The sequence below is a fragment of the Dromiciops gliroides genome, chromosome 2 (genome assembly GCF_019393635.1).
Source record: "Dromiciops gliroides isolate mDroGli1 chromosome 2, mDroGli1.pri, whole genome shotgun sequence".
In the NCBI taxonomy this organism is placed as follows: domain Eukaryota; kingdom Metazoa; phylum Chordata; class Mammalia; order Microbiotheria; family Microbiotheriidae; genus Dromiciops; species Dromiciops gliroides.
In genome coordinates, this window is record NC_057862.1 from 195690738 (window position 1) to 195708798 (window position 18061).

Here is an 18061-nt window from a genome sequence, read left to right on the forward strand (position 1 = left end):
ATTGTCCTCTATCAAGTATTCAATCATTTGTATAACAGAGTGATATTCCATACAAAACTCATGGTCACAAATACATAAGCCCCTCCTATTGTCTTAGAGATATGTTATTTACCCCCAGAGTTTGTTTAAAAAATACAGTAATTGGGGGCAGCTAGGTGGCACAGTGGGTAAAGCGCCAGCCCTGGATTCAAGAGGACCTGAGTTCAAATCCAGTCTCAGACACTTGACACTTACTAGTGGTGTGACCCTGGGCAAGTCACTTAACCCTCATTGCCCTGCCCCTCCTTCCCCCAAATGCAGTAATCATAGTAGCATTTTTATAGTATCTTAAAAGTTCACAAACCAGTGCTGTACCTCTCTTGCTGGTGGGAACCAAAGGGGAGGAAAAGAAGAAAGACAGGAAAGGAAAGAAGAGAAAAGCATAAACAAGAAAAGAAAAGGGCAAAAACATTTTTAAAGAGCTAAAATGAGGAGGAGACCAGTGAGAGATAAAAATAGTTCTCTCTCATAGTGGACCCATTAAAATATTGAAAGTTTTCCAGTATCAAGCACCAATAATGATCACTTTAAAGATTCTCCTATAACTTGATTTTACTTTATTCTTTTTTTTTTTTTTTTTTTGGTGAGGCAATTGGGGTTAAGTGACTTGCTCAGGATCACACAGCTAGTGTCAAGTGACTGAGGCCAGATTTGAACTCATGTCCTTCTGACTCCAGGGCCAGTGCTCTGTCCACTGTGCCACCTAGCTGCCCGATTTTACTTTATTCTTAAATTCTTCAACCTAAGTCTGTGCATCTGTGCTGTTTTAATTACGATTGCTTTAAGCTTTTATTATTTATCTGAGGTTTGAATCAAATGTTTTGTTCATAAGGAACTTCATAACTTTTTATCACAGGTTTGCTTGTGTCCTAAATTTCTTAAGCCTCTTGCCAGCTTACCTCATTTTTAACTTATTGGTTTAGTTCATGTTGCCCCATAAGTCATGATGACTCTTTATTGTTCTTTATCCTAACTATTTGCAGGGAATGTTTAGGAAATATAATTCTCAAGTATACATGAATGATTTAATTGTCAAAATGAGTCTTGGGGGCAGCTAGGTGTTTCAGTGGATAGAGCACCGGCCCTGGATTCAGAAGGACTTGAGTTCAAATGCGGCCTCAGACACTTAACAATTACTAGATGTGTGACCCTGGGCAAGTCACTTAACCCCAATTGCCTCACACACAAAAAAGACAAAATGAGTCTTGGGTCATAAGCATCAGGTTTGTTTTTATATGTAATGGAAAAATTTGTCTCTTTGGGTTCTTTTTGGTTTTGCCAAAATGATTAATAGTCAACAAGCATTATTAAGCTCTTACTGTGTTCTAAGCACTGGCTGACTGCTGGAGATACAAAGAAAGACAAAAACAGTTACTTCCTTCCCTAATAAGGGAAACAACTTGTAAATAACTAGGTGTATGCAAGATATATGCATAATAGATGTAAGGTTATCTGAAAGGGAAAGTCACTAGCAGTTGAGGGAAACCAGGAAAGGCAAAGGCCTCTTGCCTAAATTTCAGTTGAGTTCTGAAGGAAGCCAAAGAAACTCTAAGAAACTTAACATTTATATATTTTGTATGTTTGGTAGATTTATATTGCAGTAATAATTTTAAATATAGATGTACCTTCAGTTGAAGAAAAATAAATTCAAACATTGAAATATACCCCAAAAAAACCCTCCAGGTTATTCAAACTTTACCTAGGATTTTGTCTCAATGTTTCTTTAAGGAGTTGCTCTGAATACTCTAAATAACCCATTTTACACAGTGACCTTTATATAGAATGTTACCAGCATTATTTTAGAGAAGAATAATTTAGGGTATGTTTGTGAAAAGCAATTTTTTTCTTTTCAGCATGGTTTATGAAGATTTGTTTTTATTTTTCTCAGAAGCTGGTAGTTATGAAATGACAAATCAACATGTAAAACAAAATGGAAAACTAGAAGATAGTCCTGCCACTGGGAGTCCTCCAAGGACTACGTTGTTGGGCACCATTTTTTCTCCTGTCTTCAACTTTTTCTCACCAGCAAATAAAAATGGTGAGTATCAACTATTAAAAATGCTGTGGGTTAAGAAAGTGTATATTTTCAAGTGTTTTTACTAGTTTATACTTTTAAGACTTTGGATTTTTTGAGTTGCATATTTTATGGCTTCTATTACATAGGAACATCAATAAAAGATGTTATCAAGGTATTTTATGATAGGAGGAAAAGGCAGGAATCATAGCTTTCCTTTTGTTTGCCCTAATAGAGCCTTGCACAGTGCTAGACACATATTAGTCATTTAGTAAATACTTGCTAGTTAGTTGATTTTTAAAGGTACGTCTTGGTGAAATTTGTCATTTACCGCTTCAATCATTTTAGCCAATCTGATAGGTGTGAGATGATATCTCGAAGTTGTTTTAATTTGCATTTCTCCAATTAATAATGATTTAGAGCATTTTTATGACTATACTTTTGATTTTTTTTTCCATCAAAAAACTGTTCATACCCTTTGATGGGAATTACTCATTCTTATAAACTTGAGAAAGTTTTCTATATATTTGATAGGAGACCTTTATCTGAGAAACTGTCTATAAATTTTTCCCCCAGTTTTCTGCTTTCCTTCTAATCTTGCCTGTATTGGTTTTATTTGTACATAACCTTTAAATGATACATGAAGCCATTCTGGAAAACTGTTTGGAATTTTGCAAAGTGACCAATTTATCCATTCCTTTGACCCAGAGATTACAGTGCTAGGAGGCCATTGACAAAGAGAGATTATATTTACTAAAATAATTTATCACACCATTTTTATGATAGCAAATCATTTAATCAAACAAGTCTTTAATTCCCTACTGTGTTTAGGCACTATATTTAGTGCTAGATTCTATGGCTAAAGTACAAAATATGAGACAATGCTTAGTGGCAATGAATTTAGATTCTAAAAGAAGAACCAAGTACGTGTAAAAATACATACAAAATAAATATAAAGTTAATAAATCCATAGAGACATACCAAATTGTTACAAATGCAAGGTAGTTTGAGCATGGGAGAGCACTAGTACATGAAGGGATCAGAGTATACTGAATGCAGAAGATAGTATCTTAGCTGAACTTTAGAAGGAAAAGAGGACTCTGTAGGGCATGAATAAGGAATTCCAGGCATGAGAGACAAGCCAGTACAAAAGGTCCAGATATGGGAAGAGAAGGGCTATCAAGTATTGTGTGTGAGGAAGAGAAAGCCATTTTGGATGTCTCCGGGAAACAGTGTTAGATGCCCACTGACTAAGGAATTGTTAAAGAAATCGTGGTACTTCAGTATAATGGAATGTTACTGTGCTATAAGATATTATGAATATGAACAAAGAGGCATGGAAGAACTTCTATGAACTGATGTGTAAGCAGAACCAGAAAAAATAATCTACACAATTAGGGTAACAATGTGGATGGAATGAACAGCAACAAAATAATGCCATGACCAGGTTTGATCTTTAAAAAAAAAAAAAAAAAGATGAGAGCACAGCTATGCCCTACCCCACCCTCCACTTTTTTGCAGATATAGACCATGAATATAGAACACTGCATACAGCACCAAACTTTTTTGATAACTTTAATTATTTTTGCCGAACTTTTTTTTTCTTCTTTTTTATACAGTCTTTATTATAAGGAATGACTTCCTGTGAAGGGACTAGGAAGAGCATACTGGGAAATGTAGGTTATATAAAAATAGAAGATATCAGTAAAAACATGCTTTTAAAATGATGGAAGAAAATATAAAATTGTGTCTCATGATGAGGGAGGTGACTTAGTAAATAGAATAACCTTTCAGGGACAAGGAAGAAACATTTTATTAAAATTTAATTTCAGTTGTATTTCAGTTTCTTCCATGTAGCTGAATAACTCTAAAGAGCTTAAAATATATATAGTGACTACTATAATGTATATGAAAGCAATACTAAAATATAGGTGGATGCAGATTAATTACTGTGACCAATATTAGTCCCAGAAAATGAGTAGGCCGGTATTGTTTAACTCTTTTTTGTTACAAGGTGGTTGTTCATATTCAGAGAGGGAGGAATATTAATTAGGAAATCACTGCAGTTTGACAAAAAAAAAGAACACTAATAAAACATTCTTTAAGTGCTTTAAGATTTTTTTTTGATAGGTATTTTGAAATTGCTCAGTCATTGAACTTTCTCAGAAGAAAGGATTTGTTTATCAAAACTATTACTAGAAACAATGAAATTTTACAATATTTCACTGTCCCCATCCCTCGCCCCCCTCCCCTTTTCAGAAATTATCCTTTAGGATAATTTAATTTTAAGGATAATGATTTTTAGTTTATTGAATCATAATTTTAGGAACATCAGGATCAGATTCCCCCGGACAAGCTGTGGAAGCTGAAGAAATAGTAAAACAGCTTGATATGGAACAGGTAGATGAAATCACTACCAGTACAACTACATCAACAAATGGAACAGCTTATTCAAATCAAGCAATTCAAGTCAGGCCTACAATAAATAATGGCTTAGAAGAAGTGGAAGAAGCAACTAATCGTGATATACCACCTCTTACAGGTAAAGACATCCCTTAAATAACTACAGATTATCAGGGAATAAATTATACATAAACTTTAAAATAGACAACTAAGTGCAAATACTTTTTATCCCAAAAAATCTAGTGAAATTTATTCAAGAGGAAGATTTTAAGTTATCACTTGCAAAGCCATGTTTTAACTAATCCAGAAAACTTCTTTTTACCAGCTGAGAATTAATACCCAACTGAAAATTAGTGATAAAAAAAATCAACCTTGCTAATTAAATATTTTCACAAGTACTATTATATTTTGAGGATTGTCTGATACATCTCAGCTTTGAGATATATTTTGTATATGTGTGAATGCTTCTTAAAATTATTCAGTATATATGAACTATAACACCACCTTGAGCCTATTAGAGTGCCCATATTTTCAACTGTACTTTAAATTGCTAAATAAAACTTTCCTAATAGACTCTGAGAGTGAGGGGATGGCTTTCCCCAGACTAAATCTTCCCAGGGCCATGATCTGTCTGCTAGGTCACTGCAGTTTCCAGACTATGGAGACATTAAAGACTACAGATTCTATGGCCACAGGAGTTGTAATAGACATACTTCAAAAATAGAAGGGGAAAAAGGTGTTTACTACAGAGTTTGGGAGACTGCCATGGATCCTATTAAGGAAAGAATGTAATTCATTTGTGGCATAATTAGAATCAGTACATGCCCAGGCCTTCATGAAGTCTGTAAAAAGTATTTCTACTCTTTCTAGGTTCCTAGGATTACTGTAGAAATAATTACAAACTCTTTATTGTTAGTATAGACATTTAATTGTATGTCCTTCCCTTATTTCCTTTTCTTGATTATTAGTTCAAAGCATTATGGTAGAAGCTGGGAATACAAATGAAAAGGAACAGTCCTTTGAGGACCTTTAGTAAGGAAGAGAAACCTGTATACAAATTTAGAAAATATTTAAGAGTAGGCAGTGAGATGAAGTAGAAAAGGTACTAAAGTTGGAGTTGGGATCTGAGTTCAAATATTAGGTGTGAATCATATTAGCTGTGTGGCTGTAGTCAAGTCACTTAACTTCTCTAGTCCTCAGCTTCCAAATGAAGTTATTGAACCAAATTTTCTCTAAAGGCCTTTCTAACATTAAAATTTATAAAACTCTTAGGGGGGGTAGGAGGACCTGATTTCAAATCCAGCCTCAGACACTTGACACTTACTAGCTATGTGACCTTGGGCAAGTCACTTAACCCTTATTGCCCAGCAAAAAAAACCAAAACAAAACAGAAAAAACAACTTTTAGGGGATGAGGAAAATGCAAGGTGTATAAGAAAGTCAAATAGGTGCAGCTAGGTGGTACAGTGGATAGAGTACCAGCCCTGGATTCAGGAGGACCTGAGTTCAAATCCGTCCTCAAACACTTGACACTTATTAGCTGTGTGACCCTGGGCAAGTCACTTAATCCTCATTGCCCCACTCAGAAAGAAAGAAAAAATCAAATAAAATAGCCCAGGTGATTAAAGGAGGTGTGGGATCACTTCTCATTGTGGAATCAGGAAAGACTTTAGAAGGAAAGATGCTTTAAGTATGTCACCAGGTAGAGAAGGTATAGAGGAAAAGTCCATTCCAAGCATGGGAGAAACAACTTTACAAAGGCATAGAAAAAGGTTGGAATAAATTGGGAAACGTGGGATAGCCTAGTTTGGCTACAACTTAGAGTTCATAAAGGGGAATATTACTTATAAGGCTAGAAAAATTCACTGGATCCAGAACGTGGAGGATTTTGAACCTCTCATACAAATGAGTTTGTTTTATTCCTAAACATTGGCAAGCCATTGAAGGTTTTTAAGCAGGGCAAGTGATACAATCAGATTTGTGCATTAGAGGAAATTAATATGATGGTAGTATGAAGGTGATCTGGAGAAAGAGTGACAACACAGATAACTCACTCAGGAGTCTCTTACATTAATACAAGCAAAAGTACATGAAAGGCAGCGGTAATAGCAGAAATGGAAAGGAAAGGGCTCAGGTGCAAAAGATAATGCATTGGTAGAACAGACATGGTATGGCCATTGAATGTTAGAAAATGTCAAGAATGACTTGATGGTTTTAAGCCTAGGAGAATGGTAGTGCAATCAGTATAAATGTGTAATGTAGGAAGAAATACAGGCTTCCAGAAAATGTCATGGGCTCATACCTCTAGAGATAGAAGAGACTTCTTCTCATCCTGCATTAGAGATGAAATTTGAACCCATATTGAGCTATGATGAGTTAAAGACAGTTCATAATGTGGGACCATGGAGTTCAGGGTTGGTTGGAGATAAAGATTTAGGAATAATCCTCATGAAGATGGTAACTGAAGCCAAGAAAGTATTTAGAAAGAAGAAAACAATGCACAGAGGTTTTGGGAAAGCTCAGATTTGTGAAGTAGGTGCACAAAATCAATGAAGGAAACCAAATGAGATAAAAAATGAGAAATTTTCTAAGTGAATTAGGAGAGAGCTATGTCCAAAAAAAAGAAAAAGAAAAAGCCAAAAGAAAAGAATATTCAGAATAAGTCAGTATTTTTAAGTGCTAGAAAAAGATCAAAGATGAAGGAGAAGAAGCCCTTTTATTTTTGCATTTAAGGAGAAGAGACCATTAGAGTTTGGATTTAGTGACCATATTTAAACATTTTGAATAGAATAGTAGTCCTAGAAACCAGGTTGTAGAGGGATGAGGATTGAATGCGTAGTAAGAATGTAAAAGATGGCAGATGTTGACTATACCATATAGACAGTTAGCTGTAAAAGTGGGGGAGGGCAAAGAGAGGACATTAACTTGAAGTGAATAGCAAGATCAAGGGGATGTTTGCTTGACATCCGTAAGCTGATAGAAGGAACCAGCAGAAGAAAGATTGAAGATGCCATAAAGAGCATAATTGATGGAGCAAGGTGCCAGAGGAGATTTGAAATGGAAATCAAGGACATGTTATAGTGGTTAGTTCTGACAAGGAGAATGGTATTCTCCACAGTCACAGAAAAGGAAATAACTCACTTAATACTAGTTGTTTCTCTGGCAGTGTTTACCTCTGCTTGGGAACTGTAAAGAATTAATTGTTACTTGAGTTTTTTATTCGCACTGGCTTGAGGCCCCCCAAACCGCATGGTGCTCCACCCACTGGTTGTAGCCATTGCCATGGCACTGGCACCTCATGTCATCACCACTCACTGCCGCCTACCTAGGCCTGGCAAAATTATAATGATTGGAAGCCTAGTGAGGGCAGTCATGTGACTGTCAGAGCAGCCATCCCATTGGCTGCGGGTGGGGGGTTTCTGGGATTGGGGGAGGAGAATTGGCCATTCTAGCTGGACGCTGGCAGGGGACAGGAGCTCTGCTGTGTATTCTCAGCTGATTCCTGGGCAGTGGTATTTCTTCAGGTTGTATAATTTCCCTTTCTCCATTTTATTTCCTTTCCCTTGATCCTACTGATGCTGTTTGTGTGTTTTTTTTAAGTTTGTTCTTGTTAAAATAAATCCTGTTCTGTTTTGAGGGAGGCTGCCAGTCTCCTTCCTTGCCCCAATATTGTGGAGAGCCGCTTAGCTAACACTCCCCAATTAAAAATTGGTCCCCACAGAACAAACATCTTGGAGAAGAGCCAAATGATGGTAAGAGTTAACAAAACAAGAACAGCAGAAGGTCATGGGAAAGGGTGTATCAATGAATAAAACTGACCAGTTGTAATATAGTCAAGCTATAAAGAAAGGTTAAGAATTTGAAACCAAATCAGAAGGGATAGCCTGGAAGACTAGGGTTTGAGAGACCATAGGTTGGGGCAGCCAGGTGGCGAAGTGGATAGAGCACTAGTCCTGGAGTCAGGAGTACCTGAGTTCAAATCTGGCCTCAGACACTTAACACTTACTAGCTGTGTGACCCTGGGCAAGTCACTTAACCCCAATTGCCTCACAAAAAAAAAGAGAGAGAGACCATGGGTCAAGAGCAAAGATTCAAATTCTGAGAGAAGTGGAAGAACACAAGCTTGTGATCTGGGAGAATTTTAATTAAACAAGTTAGCAATTGAGCAGTTTCAAGTGGTGGTAAGGTCTAGCATATGACCACTCCTCTGGTAGTAACAGCAGTTTGGTAAAAATGGGCATCATCTTTAAAGTTGTGGAGATTAAGAAATTGTGAGAAGCCAAGGAATCATAATGGTCATTAGCATAAATGTCAAGTTGTGAAGGATGATGGCAAGAGAAGGTAGTAAACCAAGTTTTGAAGTCATTAATGAAAATGAGTGTCCTAGAGAGATCAGTAGAGTAGGTGATAAGGTCAGGTGATTGTGGTAGAACTAGAGTTTCAAAGCTTCACTGGAAAGTAAACAAATGTGCCAACACCTCATAGGCTTGAAGTGAAGTGAGAGAAGCAATGACCAGTGTGAGAAGTAATGAGAAGTATGGTGTAGAAAAGCTGTGTTTTCAGTACCAGGAGGTAGGAGTATAAAATGAATTGCTTCTTTGATAGTGGAGTAGAATGCAGGCTTCCAGTGGAAGAGGTGGACAGAAGGTAGATGATTGGGACTTGGGAAAGATGGGATTGAAATGAATCAGGAGTAGTACATATTGAGGGAAAGGAATTTTCACCTAAAACAGTAAGAATTTAGACAAAGGAATGCAGGAACTCCAGAATTAAGCTGAAGAAGGGCTTTGCTAGCTATAGGGAGGAGGGAAGCAGTATGCAAAACTTTAAGGTGGTAGCTTCCAGCAGTTTTATTGAAGCTGGGACAGTTTGTAGCTTTGGCTTCAAGATAGAGGAGGAGAGGGAAAGCTAAGTTGGTTCCCAGATGCACACCTGCCTTCCAAGATTGTGTCCCTTGGGTGAAGATAACCTTATACCTTAAAATATAAGTAGTCATTATTGAAATAATCAGACTTATAACTTTACGTGCAGTGAAAGGAATCCAGTGATTCCAGTAATTTACAAAATCCTCAAAATTATTGTCTTATGTTTGCAAAACTGTCAAATGACAATTTCTCATTAATGTTTTCTGGGTTTGAAATTATTTGATTTTGGACTTAATACAAGTGCAAAACTGACTGATAGTGATTTTCTCACAATTGAATTCAAAAATTTATTTACATACCTAAGTAAGGCAGCATATATCTAATATGGAATAGTTTCTATTCATAGCAATTAGTTTACATTTAATATTATGAACTTCTAAAATTAAACTGTTCCTTTTCATGCCCATCTTTCCCCTCATGAAGAAAAAGGGAAGGGAAAAAACCATCTACCAGGTCTTGTCAGTCTTCCTTTGAAAGGCTTTTGTCTCTCCTTTCCCACCCATTCCCATTTTTGCTAACTATATCTGGGTTGTCATCACTTCAGATCTAAACAGTCTCTCAGGTGACTTCTTTGATCCCAAGCTCTCTACTTGATCTCCAGTACATCCTAAGAGCTACTGCCAGATTAGTCTTTAAATACTGTTCTCATCATATCATGATGTTTGAAAAAAGAATATACTATTTAATTTATTTCAAAACGTTTACAGATTGTTTCTCATACTTAAAAATTAAACTCTTAAAAGTTAAAAATGCTTCAGGGATTTATATGTAGAAGTGCCAAAGCAGTAAAAAGTTTACTTTATTGAAGCTTTTAAGCATTGAGTAAAATATTGTTTTGTTTTATTTTACTGAATTTTAGCACCTGTGTCTCCAGATAGTGGTTATTCATCAGCCCATGCAGAAGCAACCTATGAAGAAGATTGGGAAGTATTTGACCCGTAAGTATGTGATTTTACTGAAGCACTGAAGTTCCTTCTGTATCTACTAGTCCGTTGTCTTTCAGCTTGTATTCTTAGATTTCATATTTTATGTTTCAATTAAATACAAACTTTAGTTAGCAATTTTGAAGTGGGCATAAATAGAATGTTGATATAATTCTTGTAAACTTTTTTCTTGTAGCTATTATTTTATCAAGCATGTTCCCCCATTGACAGAGGAACAACTAAATAGGAAGCCAGCTCTTCCTTTGAAAACAAGAAGTACACCAGAATTTTCCCTAGTCCTAGACTTGGTGAGTATGTAATCTATAGAGGACAACAGAGTGAAGGGTCATTGGTTTGGTATTCTTAGAGTGAAAATACTTTCAAAATAAGGGATATGTCTATATAAAGTATATTATCAGTGTACTGAAATGTTTTATGTAAATGTGCCATAAAGCAGGGTTCTTGGCTTTTTGACATTGAGGTTCATTTCTTCTTTCTTCTCTTGTGAGTGCTTAATCCTATCTCTCCATCCCAGTTTTTTCCCTCCATCCAAATTTTAAGTTCTTTCTTTTCATTGTAACTACAATTCTTAGATGGCAGATTTTCTTTTCTTTGGGGAGGATCATTTTTCCTTACAAGAACTATATAGAACCTATCTTAGTAAAGTTCATTATGTAAGATTATACTCCTCACTATACTTATTTTTAAGTAGTGTTGAATGCCAGGAAACTTGTATTACCAAGAGTTTAATAATAGAGGCACAGAACATGACCCCATTGCCCTACTGACACTTCATGTGTTCTCTTGGTATGAATAAAAACTGTTTGTTTTTTTAATAGTAAGATAGCTTTAAAAAGCTCCCAACTATATAGCTCAAACACACTATTGTTATTGACCATATCTTGTTTTCATAAAGTCATTGCCTTCACTTTCTATCTCTTGTATATAGAACCACTCCCCCCCCCCCAAAAAAAAAACAAAATACAGTATATTACAAAGGCTTTCATTTATTTGACTATTAAAAAGTCACAGCATAGGGGCAGCTAGGTGGTGCAGTGGATAGAGCACTGGCCCTGGAGTCAGGAGGACCTGAGTTCAAATCTGGCCTCAGACACTTAACACTTACTAGCTGTGTGACCCTAGGCAAGTCACTTAACCCCAATTGCCTCACCAAAAAAAAAAAAATGTTTTAAAAAAAAAGTCGCAGCATGTCTGATGCCCTGTATAATGCAAAAGACATGCCTTAGGGCTGTGTGCAGACTTCATACATAGGAAAAACATTTTTTCTGTTTTTAGTAAGAATAGCCTGGATTTCAAAGTTTGGCAGATAGGGCCCCTTTCTCAGCTAAAGTGGCTTTCAAAAGACATCCAAATGGATTCAGATTTTGAAGAGAACTTATTAGACATGAAATAGGATTTTTTGTAGCAATTGTGTTAAAAGGAGGCAATGAAATGAAGAGGTCCAGTGGCTGGAAAAATTAATGTACAACAAGTAGTAATTATTTCCCTGAAATGATGATAAATAAAAAGGTAGGAATGATAAGACTGAGAAAGTGTGGAGAGTTTTAAAATGACGTGACTTGTTGTAAGGTGATTTGATGGTGAGGATTTATTTGGTCATAACAGCTGGCTGTTAGTGTTTTGAACTATGTTGTTAGGTGGTGGGGAGAAGAATAGCTTATTAAGCAGAAGGTGTTAGAGAAGAATGGGTATAATTCAGATATATTGTGGCTGAAGAAGCAACAGGATTGGGTCATGATTCAATTGTAGGGGAGAGGAAAAGGTAAGAGCCTAAGCAAATGCCCTGACATTTGGCTTTATAGAGTTAATTTTAAATTTAAGTTAATTTTTTTTAAGTCCTATGGCATCATAGTAGTAGTGAAAAATCTATTTTCATCATTCAGAGTTGAACGTAGAAAAAAAAGAAAATTTTCATATCTTAAAATAAATGGATTCTGACCTGCCCTTTTTCTCTCAGTAAGCAGAAAGGAAGTAAGAACCAAGATTGTTATGAGTCTGCTTTAACTCTTAACTTTAGATAGTCATAAGATTCTTTAGAATTGGAAGAGATTTTTGAAACATTTAGTTCAATGCCTTCCACTCTTCCCTTTCCCTACTATTTTAAATATGCGGATACTGAGACCCAAAAAGTGATTTACCCAAGATTCCACAGCTAAATAGTGGCAGAGCAAGGACTTGAACTAAGGTCCTTTGGTCCACTGCTCTTTCCCTCTCTTTACCTGACATGCTTGGAATTTATTTGTGATTTACCCAGACATATGCTCTTCCTAAAACACACACATTCTTTCTCTTTCTCTAACAATTTCCACTTATGTAAGACTTTTGCAGTAGTGATCTTTCAAGAGCAACATTTAGAGACTTCAGGCATGAATTGCTGGATAGTATAGACTAATAGCTTTCAAATCTTGCAATCAAGAATTATAAATTAAATGATTCTATGTAAGGATGAGTATGTTAATAAATGCTATTTTTTGTGATAATGAAAAGAATTTTTTCTCAATTTTGATAGTATTTTATTTTTCTCCAGTTATGTAAAGATGGTTTTCAACATTCATTTTTATAAGATTTTGAATTCCAAATTTTTCTCCACCCCAAGACAGCAGCCAATCCGATATAGGTTACATATGTACAATCACATTAAACATACTTCCACATTAGTTATGTTGTGAAAGAAGAATCAGAACAAAAATGAAAAACCTCAAGAAAGAAAAAAACAAAAAAAGTAAAAATAGTCTGGTTCAATCAGCATTCAGATTCCACAGTTCTTTTTCTGGATGTGGAGAGCCTTTTCCATCATGAGACTTTTGGAATTATCTTGGATCATTGTATTGCTGAGAAGAGCTAAGTCTATCACAGCTGATCATCACACAGTGTTGCTGTTATTGTGTACAATGTTCTCCTGTTTCTGCTCACTTCACTCAGCAAGTCTTTTCAGGTTTTTCTTTGAAGTCTACCTGCTTATCATTTCTTATAACACAGTAGTATTCCATTACATTCATATGCCACAACTTATTCAGCCATTCCCCAATTGATGGGCATCCCTTTGATTTCCGGTTCTTTGCCACCACAAAAAGAGCTGCTTGTAAATATTTTTGTCCATTTGGGTTGTTTTTCCTTTTTTATGATCTCTTTGCGATATAGACCTAGTAGTGGTAAAGAATAAATTTTTTAAAATTCATCTGGGATCTTCCTTGGTTTGGTCATTGTGTGTTTTGTTTTGGTTTTTGTTTTTAGGATGAAACACTAGTGCACTGTAGTTTAAATGAACTAGAAGATGCTGCACTCACTTTTCCAGTCCTTTTCCAAGATGTCATTTATCAGGTAATTAGATAAATATTTATAAATTATTGTTTTTTGACCTTTTAGCCAACATACTGCACCAAGAGATCTTTTTATTATAATTCTTCATAAGAGAGATACATGTTGGTCTGTAAACAACCATGTGTAATGACTTGAATTTCATAAGAATTTTAATTTAAAACACTTTACTAATAAAGTAATACTGCTAAATAGTAACATAAAACCATTTGTTGAGAAAAATGCTAACATTCTTCTTTTTTGCCAGTGTCCTATGCTTAGTTTTATAATCTTGTTTGCCAGCAGGTGGAGGCAGGAACACTGAAATTGTAGATCCCGAGAGAAATTTACCAGGTTAACACACCTGGTTTTGTGTTGTTTTGTTTTGTTTTTTTTGTCAGTCTCCCTAAATATAAGAAAACTAATTTTTTGTTGGTCAATATTTTTATATAGCTATGATGTAGTTTTTACAATCTGTGGATATCTAAATTAGCTATTTTAATTACAGAATTCTATATTTTGTAGCCAGTTTGCTTAAGGCTTTGTAAATAGGTACATATACCTCATCTGTATTACTGATAGGGATCATTAATGTGGGAAAAAAAACAATTGTATTTGGTTTTGGAGTGTATGCCAATTTTGGTCGCAGTTTTTACTTTTTGAATCATCAATTGGCTACTGTTAGTATCAAATTAAATTTATATATATTTTGAAAACTTTGGAGCATCATATGGTGATAATATTAAAATGGATTAGCCTTCCCTGAATTAATTAATGGCCATGGGAAAGGGAAAGATACCCCAGGTACAATGTTAAATGGCAGGGGAAAGGCTGTCTAGAGTTTTTTAAATCTATGGGGGAAATGCTGTGGTTATCTACACATAATACATGATCAAAAGTTGGTTTATTGGTTGTTTACTCAGTCACAAGTGGATCCTTCGTTGGTTGAATTAAGTAGACTTTGGTCTAGAAATTGCTGAACCTTCACAGTGTGGAGTGATCGCAGGATCTATTTTAGCAATTGCTTCAAGTACTACTTTATTTGAACTCAGTATTAGAGTAACTCCTAGGTAGTATGGCAACTTTTAAAATGTGAATTTCCCACTACTGATGTATATTTGGAAGTGGGGAAGAGGTAAAAGCTGTGTGAAAAGAGAATTATCTGAGGTCCTTTGAGAGCTTTTGTTTTTTAAACTGGATGTTCATTTGATCTGGAAAAATGAAACTATTTGTTTAAATATATAAATAGATAAGCTAATTATGAAACAGTTGGTATTGGGTTTGGCTAGTATATTTCTAGAAAAGAAATGTTGAGATGAATATCAAAGAAGTGGCTTAATTTTCTTTGTGATTGACTTAGGTTTTTATTAGGTTTATAGGGAAATAAGGTCTTGATTTGAAAAACTTGAGTTAATGTTGCTTTCCATTGTATCTTGAACTTCCAGAATACTTTAATTTTTGGTGTGTGTTTTTTTTAGGGGTGAAATAGTGAACATGTAAAGTAAAGGAGTTCAAATCCCTCTTCCCCCAAATTTCTTTTTGAATTGAAATCTCTTCTTCTCACCATTTTTGCTTTAATATTCTTTTCCCCCTCCACCTTATTTATAAAGTTCAGATTATTCCGTATGAGTATGGATGTTGTGTCATATTTTGCATGTGATTCTGGAAGTGCATTTAAGTACTGGCTGCAAAAAAAAAAAATCTCAAAATTGCTCTCCTGTCTCAGTGTAACCCTATGGATGTTTGTTTTTCTAGACATTCTTAAAGAGATTTTCCTTCTGAATTGAGTGTATGTTAAGGGGCTTTCAAAATTGAAAAAATAAATATTCTGTCCTGAAGTAGAAGCAGTGAGTTGGAGAGTTGATTCTATAAAAACTTAGAGATGTTGCTAGTTTTTGAATATTAACTATTTTAGTTACTACATCATGGGTAGAGTTCCCCTTTGGAAATATTTTGAGGATGTTCATGGTGTCTGTTCTGTACCTTCTCTTGAATTTTATAGTTTTGACATAGTCGTTCTGTCTGCTTTTGAAACATCTAGTTTTTTAGTTACCAGTTCGGAGAAATCTTTGGGCTAGGGTTCCCCACAATTTTCAGACCAGCAAGCTCCCTTTAAACAGGGAATGATGTCTTTTAAACTTTCAGTGGTGTTGTCTCCATCTGCTGGCAAAGAAGAAATATACACAAGGGTCTGAGATGATCTAGGAGAATTTGGAGAAACCACATTATTAGGTAAGATATAACTTAAATATTTAACAACTGTAATACAGTATATGGCCCATTAGAAATAAACAACATGGATATTTGTTAGTTTTATATTCAAGAGATATGCCTTTGCATATAAATCAGAAGCTTGTTTGAAATTAAAAAGAAAACAGTATTGAACTATAACCAAATTCTTCATTTGAATTGGATTCTTAAAGCTGTACTGGTATTGTAAAGTGCTTTTTGAAATTAGTTTCCTTTTATTCTTGTTCAAAGTTTATTATATTTGAACTTTATAGATTGGCTTGTATTTAACTTTATCCATACACTTTCTTTCCTTCTCCAAAAGAGGTTATTAAAAATATTGTTATCTTTTTCTATGTTTATGTACATTATAACAATATGTTTATACACTTTTAAAACAGAAGGAAGGAAGTAAAATACATGTTTTTCATCAAAGTTTTTATTCAGAAATGGAGACAGGAATAGTTCTGTAGCCATCTTGCTGGTGGACTTTTCATAGCTAGTCTTGGAGCCGTTTACCCTTAGTAGAAATCTAAAGTGGCTATTAACATGTCCTATGTCCTTTTCTTTTCTGGTAGATGAATATGAATATGTTTCAGGTTACTGTTTTGTTTTAGTTGTTTAACTAGAATTGACTGTCAGGTAGTGTTTAGTAACAACAACTCTAATTAAGTCTCAAATCTTTAACTCTGAACAGTCCTTAATTCTACCTCCAGGGAGCAAGAGACCTATGTGATCTCAAATATAAATACTGCGCCTGTGCTACAGCCAGTACTATGGGCCAGCTCTCCTCTATTGAGTCAAATGTGTAGAATTATTATTAGCATATATGGAATAAAAATTATTCAGAATTAAAACCATACTTCTTTTTTTAGTCAGGATGTAGAGCACACCAAAGAAAAAACACAGGGTTTTGTTTGGGTGGTGGTCTTCATGTTTTTTAAATTCAAGATTTTCTGTTCAGAAAGCAAATTACCTAATTACTAGTTGAAAATATGTGCTTATTTGTAATTGTATAAATGCATTCAATATCTGGAAAACGGAAATGCATGCTCAGTTCCAAAGCACATGTGTATATTTAGCTTACATTGGCACATTGTCAGGAAATCCATCTCGTGGTGTTACTCGGTTAAGAGGTCTCCACTGTATTTAGTTTCTGTTCCTGCAGATCCACCAATTCAAGACTCTAGGTCATCTCACTCCCTCTTCCATCCAGAAGATGACTTCTATCCACAAGCAGGATTGATTGAATATAAAGACAGATTTTTCAATCAGCTTTTGAGCTAAACCACCTCCTCAATGACCTTCCTCTCTCTCCATCAAGAACTGGAGCTCTGTTTTTTGAAGATGTATTACAGCTATTTAGTCCAATCATGTGGCTGATTGAAGACAAAAAGAAGATGCCTCATATGTTCTACCACAGTGCAACCAAAGCTAACTGTGTTGTTGTCCAACTTCTCATTCTGTAAAGTGTGGCAGGGGCATCAGAGATTTTGGGCTCTGTTCTCCAATGAGACTTTAGCCAGTGGCTTTCAGAAGAACAGTAAAAGCAACAAACTTTGGGTCAGCTGTCCAGAAATCAGATTGTGGTAAGCACATTCAAGGAGAGATAGGATCCAATAGGGAGCTTATTTGCTAAAAGGAAGCTTTTATTCTTGAACTCATCTGTTTTGTTAGAAGTTACTTTGGGGTTAAAGTTGGGGCAGGGGGTGGTGGGGAGCCATACTCAGCAAAGATTCAATTTCTTGTCCTTTTCTCAATGTAGGGATTGCCTCTTAAGCATCTTACAATTTGGGATAATTTTGATGACAACACAGTAGTTAAGAGTGATTGGCATTTGTGTCTTCTCTGTAGTCACTCCTATTAGGGTTGGTTTTTTTTGGTTTGGTTTGGTTTGGTTTTGCTCCAAGGAAATACACAATAGTCCAATGACACCATAGATTGAGGATTTGTAAGAAGTAGACAAGTATTTTCTGCCTCTGTTGAGTTCTTTGATTAATGATGAAGTGAACTTTGACCAAATGGCATTTTGTTGATGGTTTGCATTTCTTAAATTGAAATATAAAAGTCTGAAATTGGGTTGTTGATTTAAATCATTTTGTAAACAAATATTCAGGTCACAAAAATGACATTTCAGGCGATAATATTTCGAGGGAACAAACCTATAGTATAACTATTGATGTTGACAGTTTCCTCTGTATTTGTAACTGT

The 18061-nt window shown here is 35.3% G+C and overlaps 1 protein-coding gene across 3 annotated transcripts in view; it reads left to right on the top strand.

Moving 5' to 3' along the window:
- The window catches only part of CTDSPL2 (CTD small phosphatase like 2), a 104334-nt gene that overhangs the window by 68394 nt on the left and 17879 nt on the right, over positions 1 to 18061 (top strand). For 2 of the 3 annotated variants that reach the window (XM_043986804.1, XM_043986803.1), the window contains 5 exons: positions 1928 to 2077; positions 4380 to 4595; positions 10240 to 10318; positions 10500 to 10611; positions 13559 to 13645. In XM_043986804.1, coding sequence (XP_043842739.1) covers positions 1928 to 2077; positions 4380 to 4595; positions 10240 to 10318; positions 10500 to 10611; positions 13559 to 13645 — 644 coding nt within the window. The remainder of the gene's footprint in view (positions 1 to 1927; positions 2078 to 4379; positions 4596 to 10239; positions 10319 to 10499; positions 10612 to 13558; positions 13646 to 18061) is intronic. The other variant, XM_043986805.1, reaches the window with a different exon arrangement.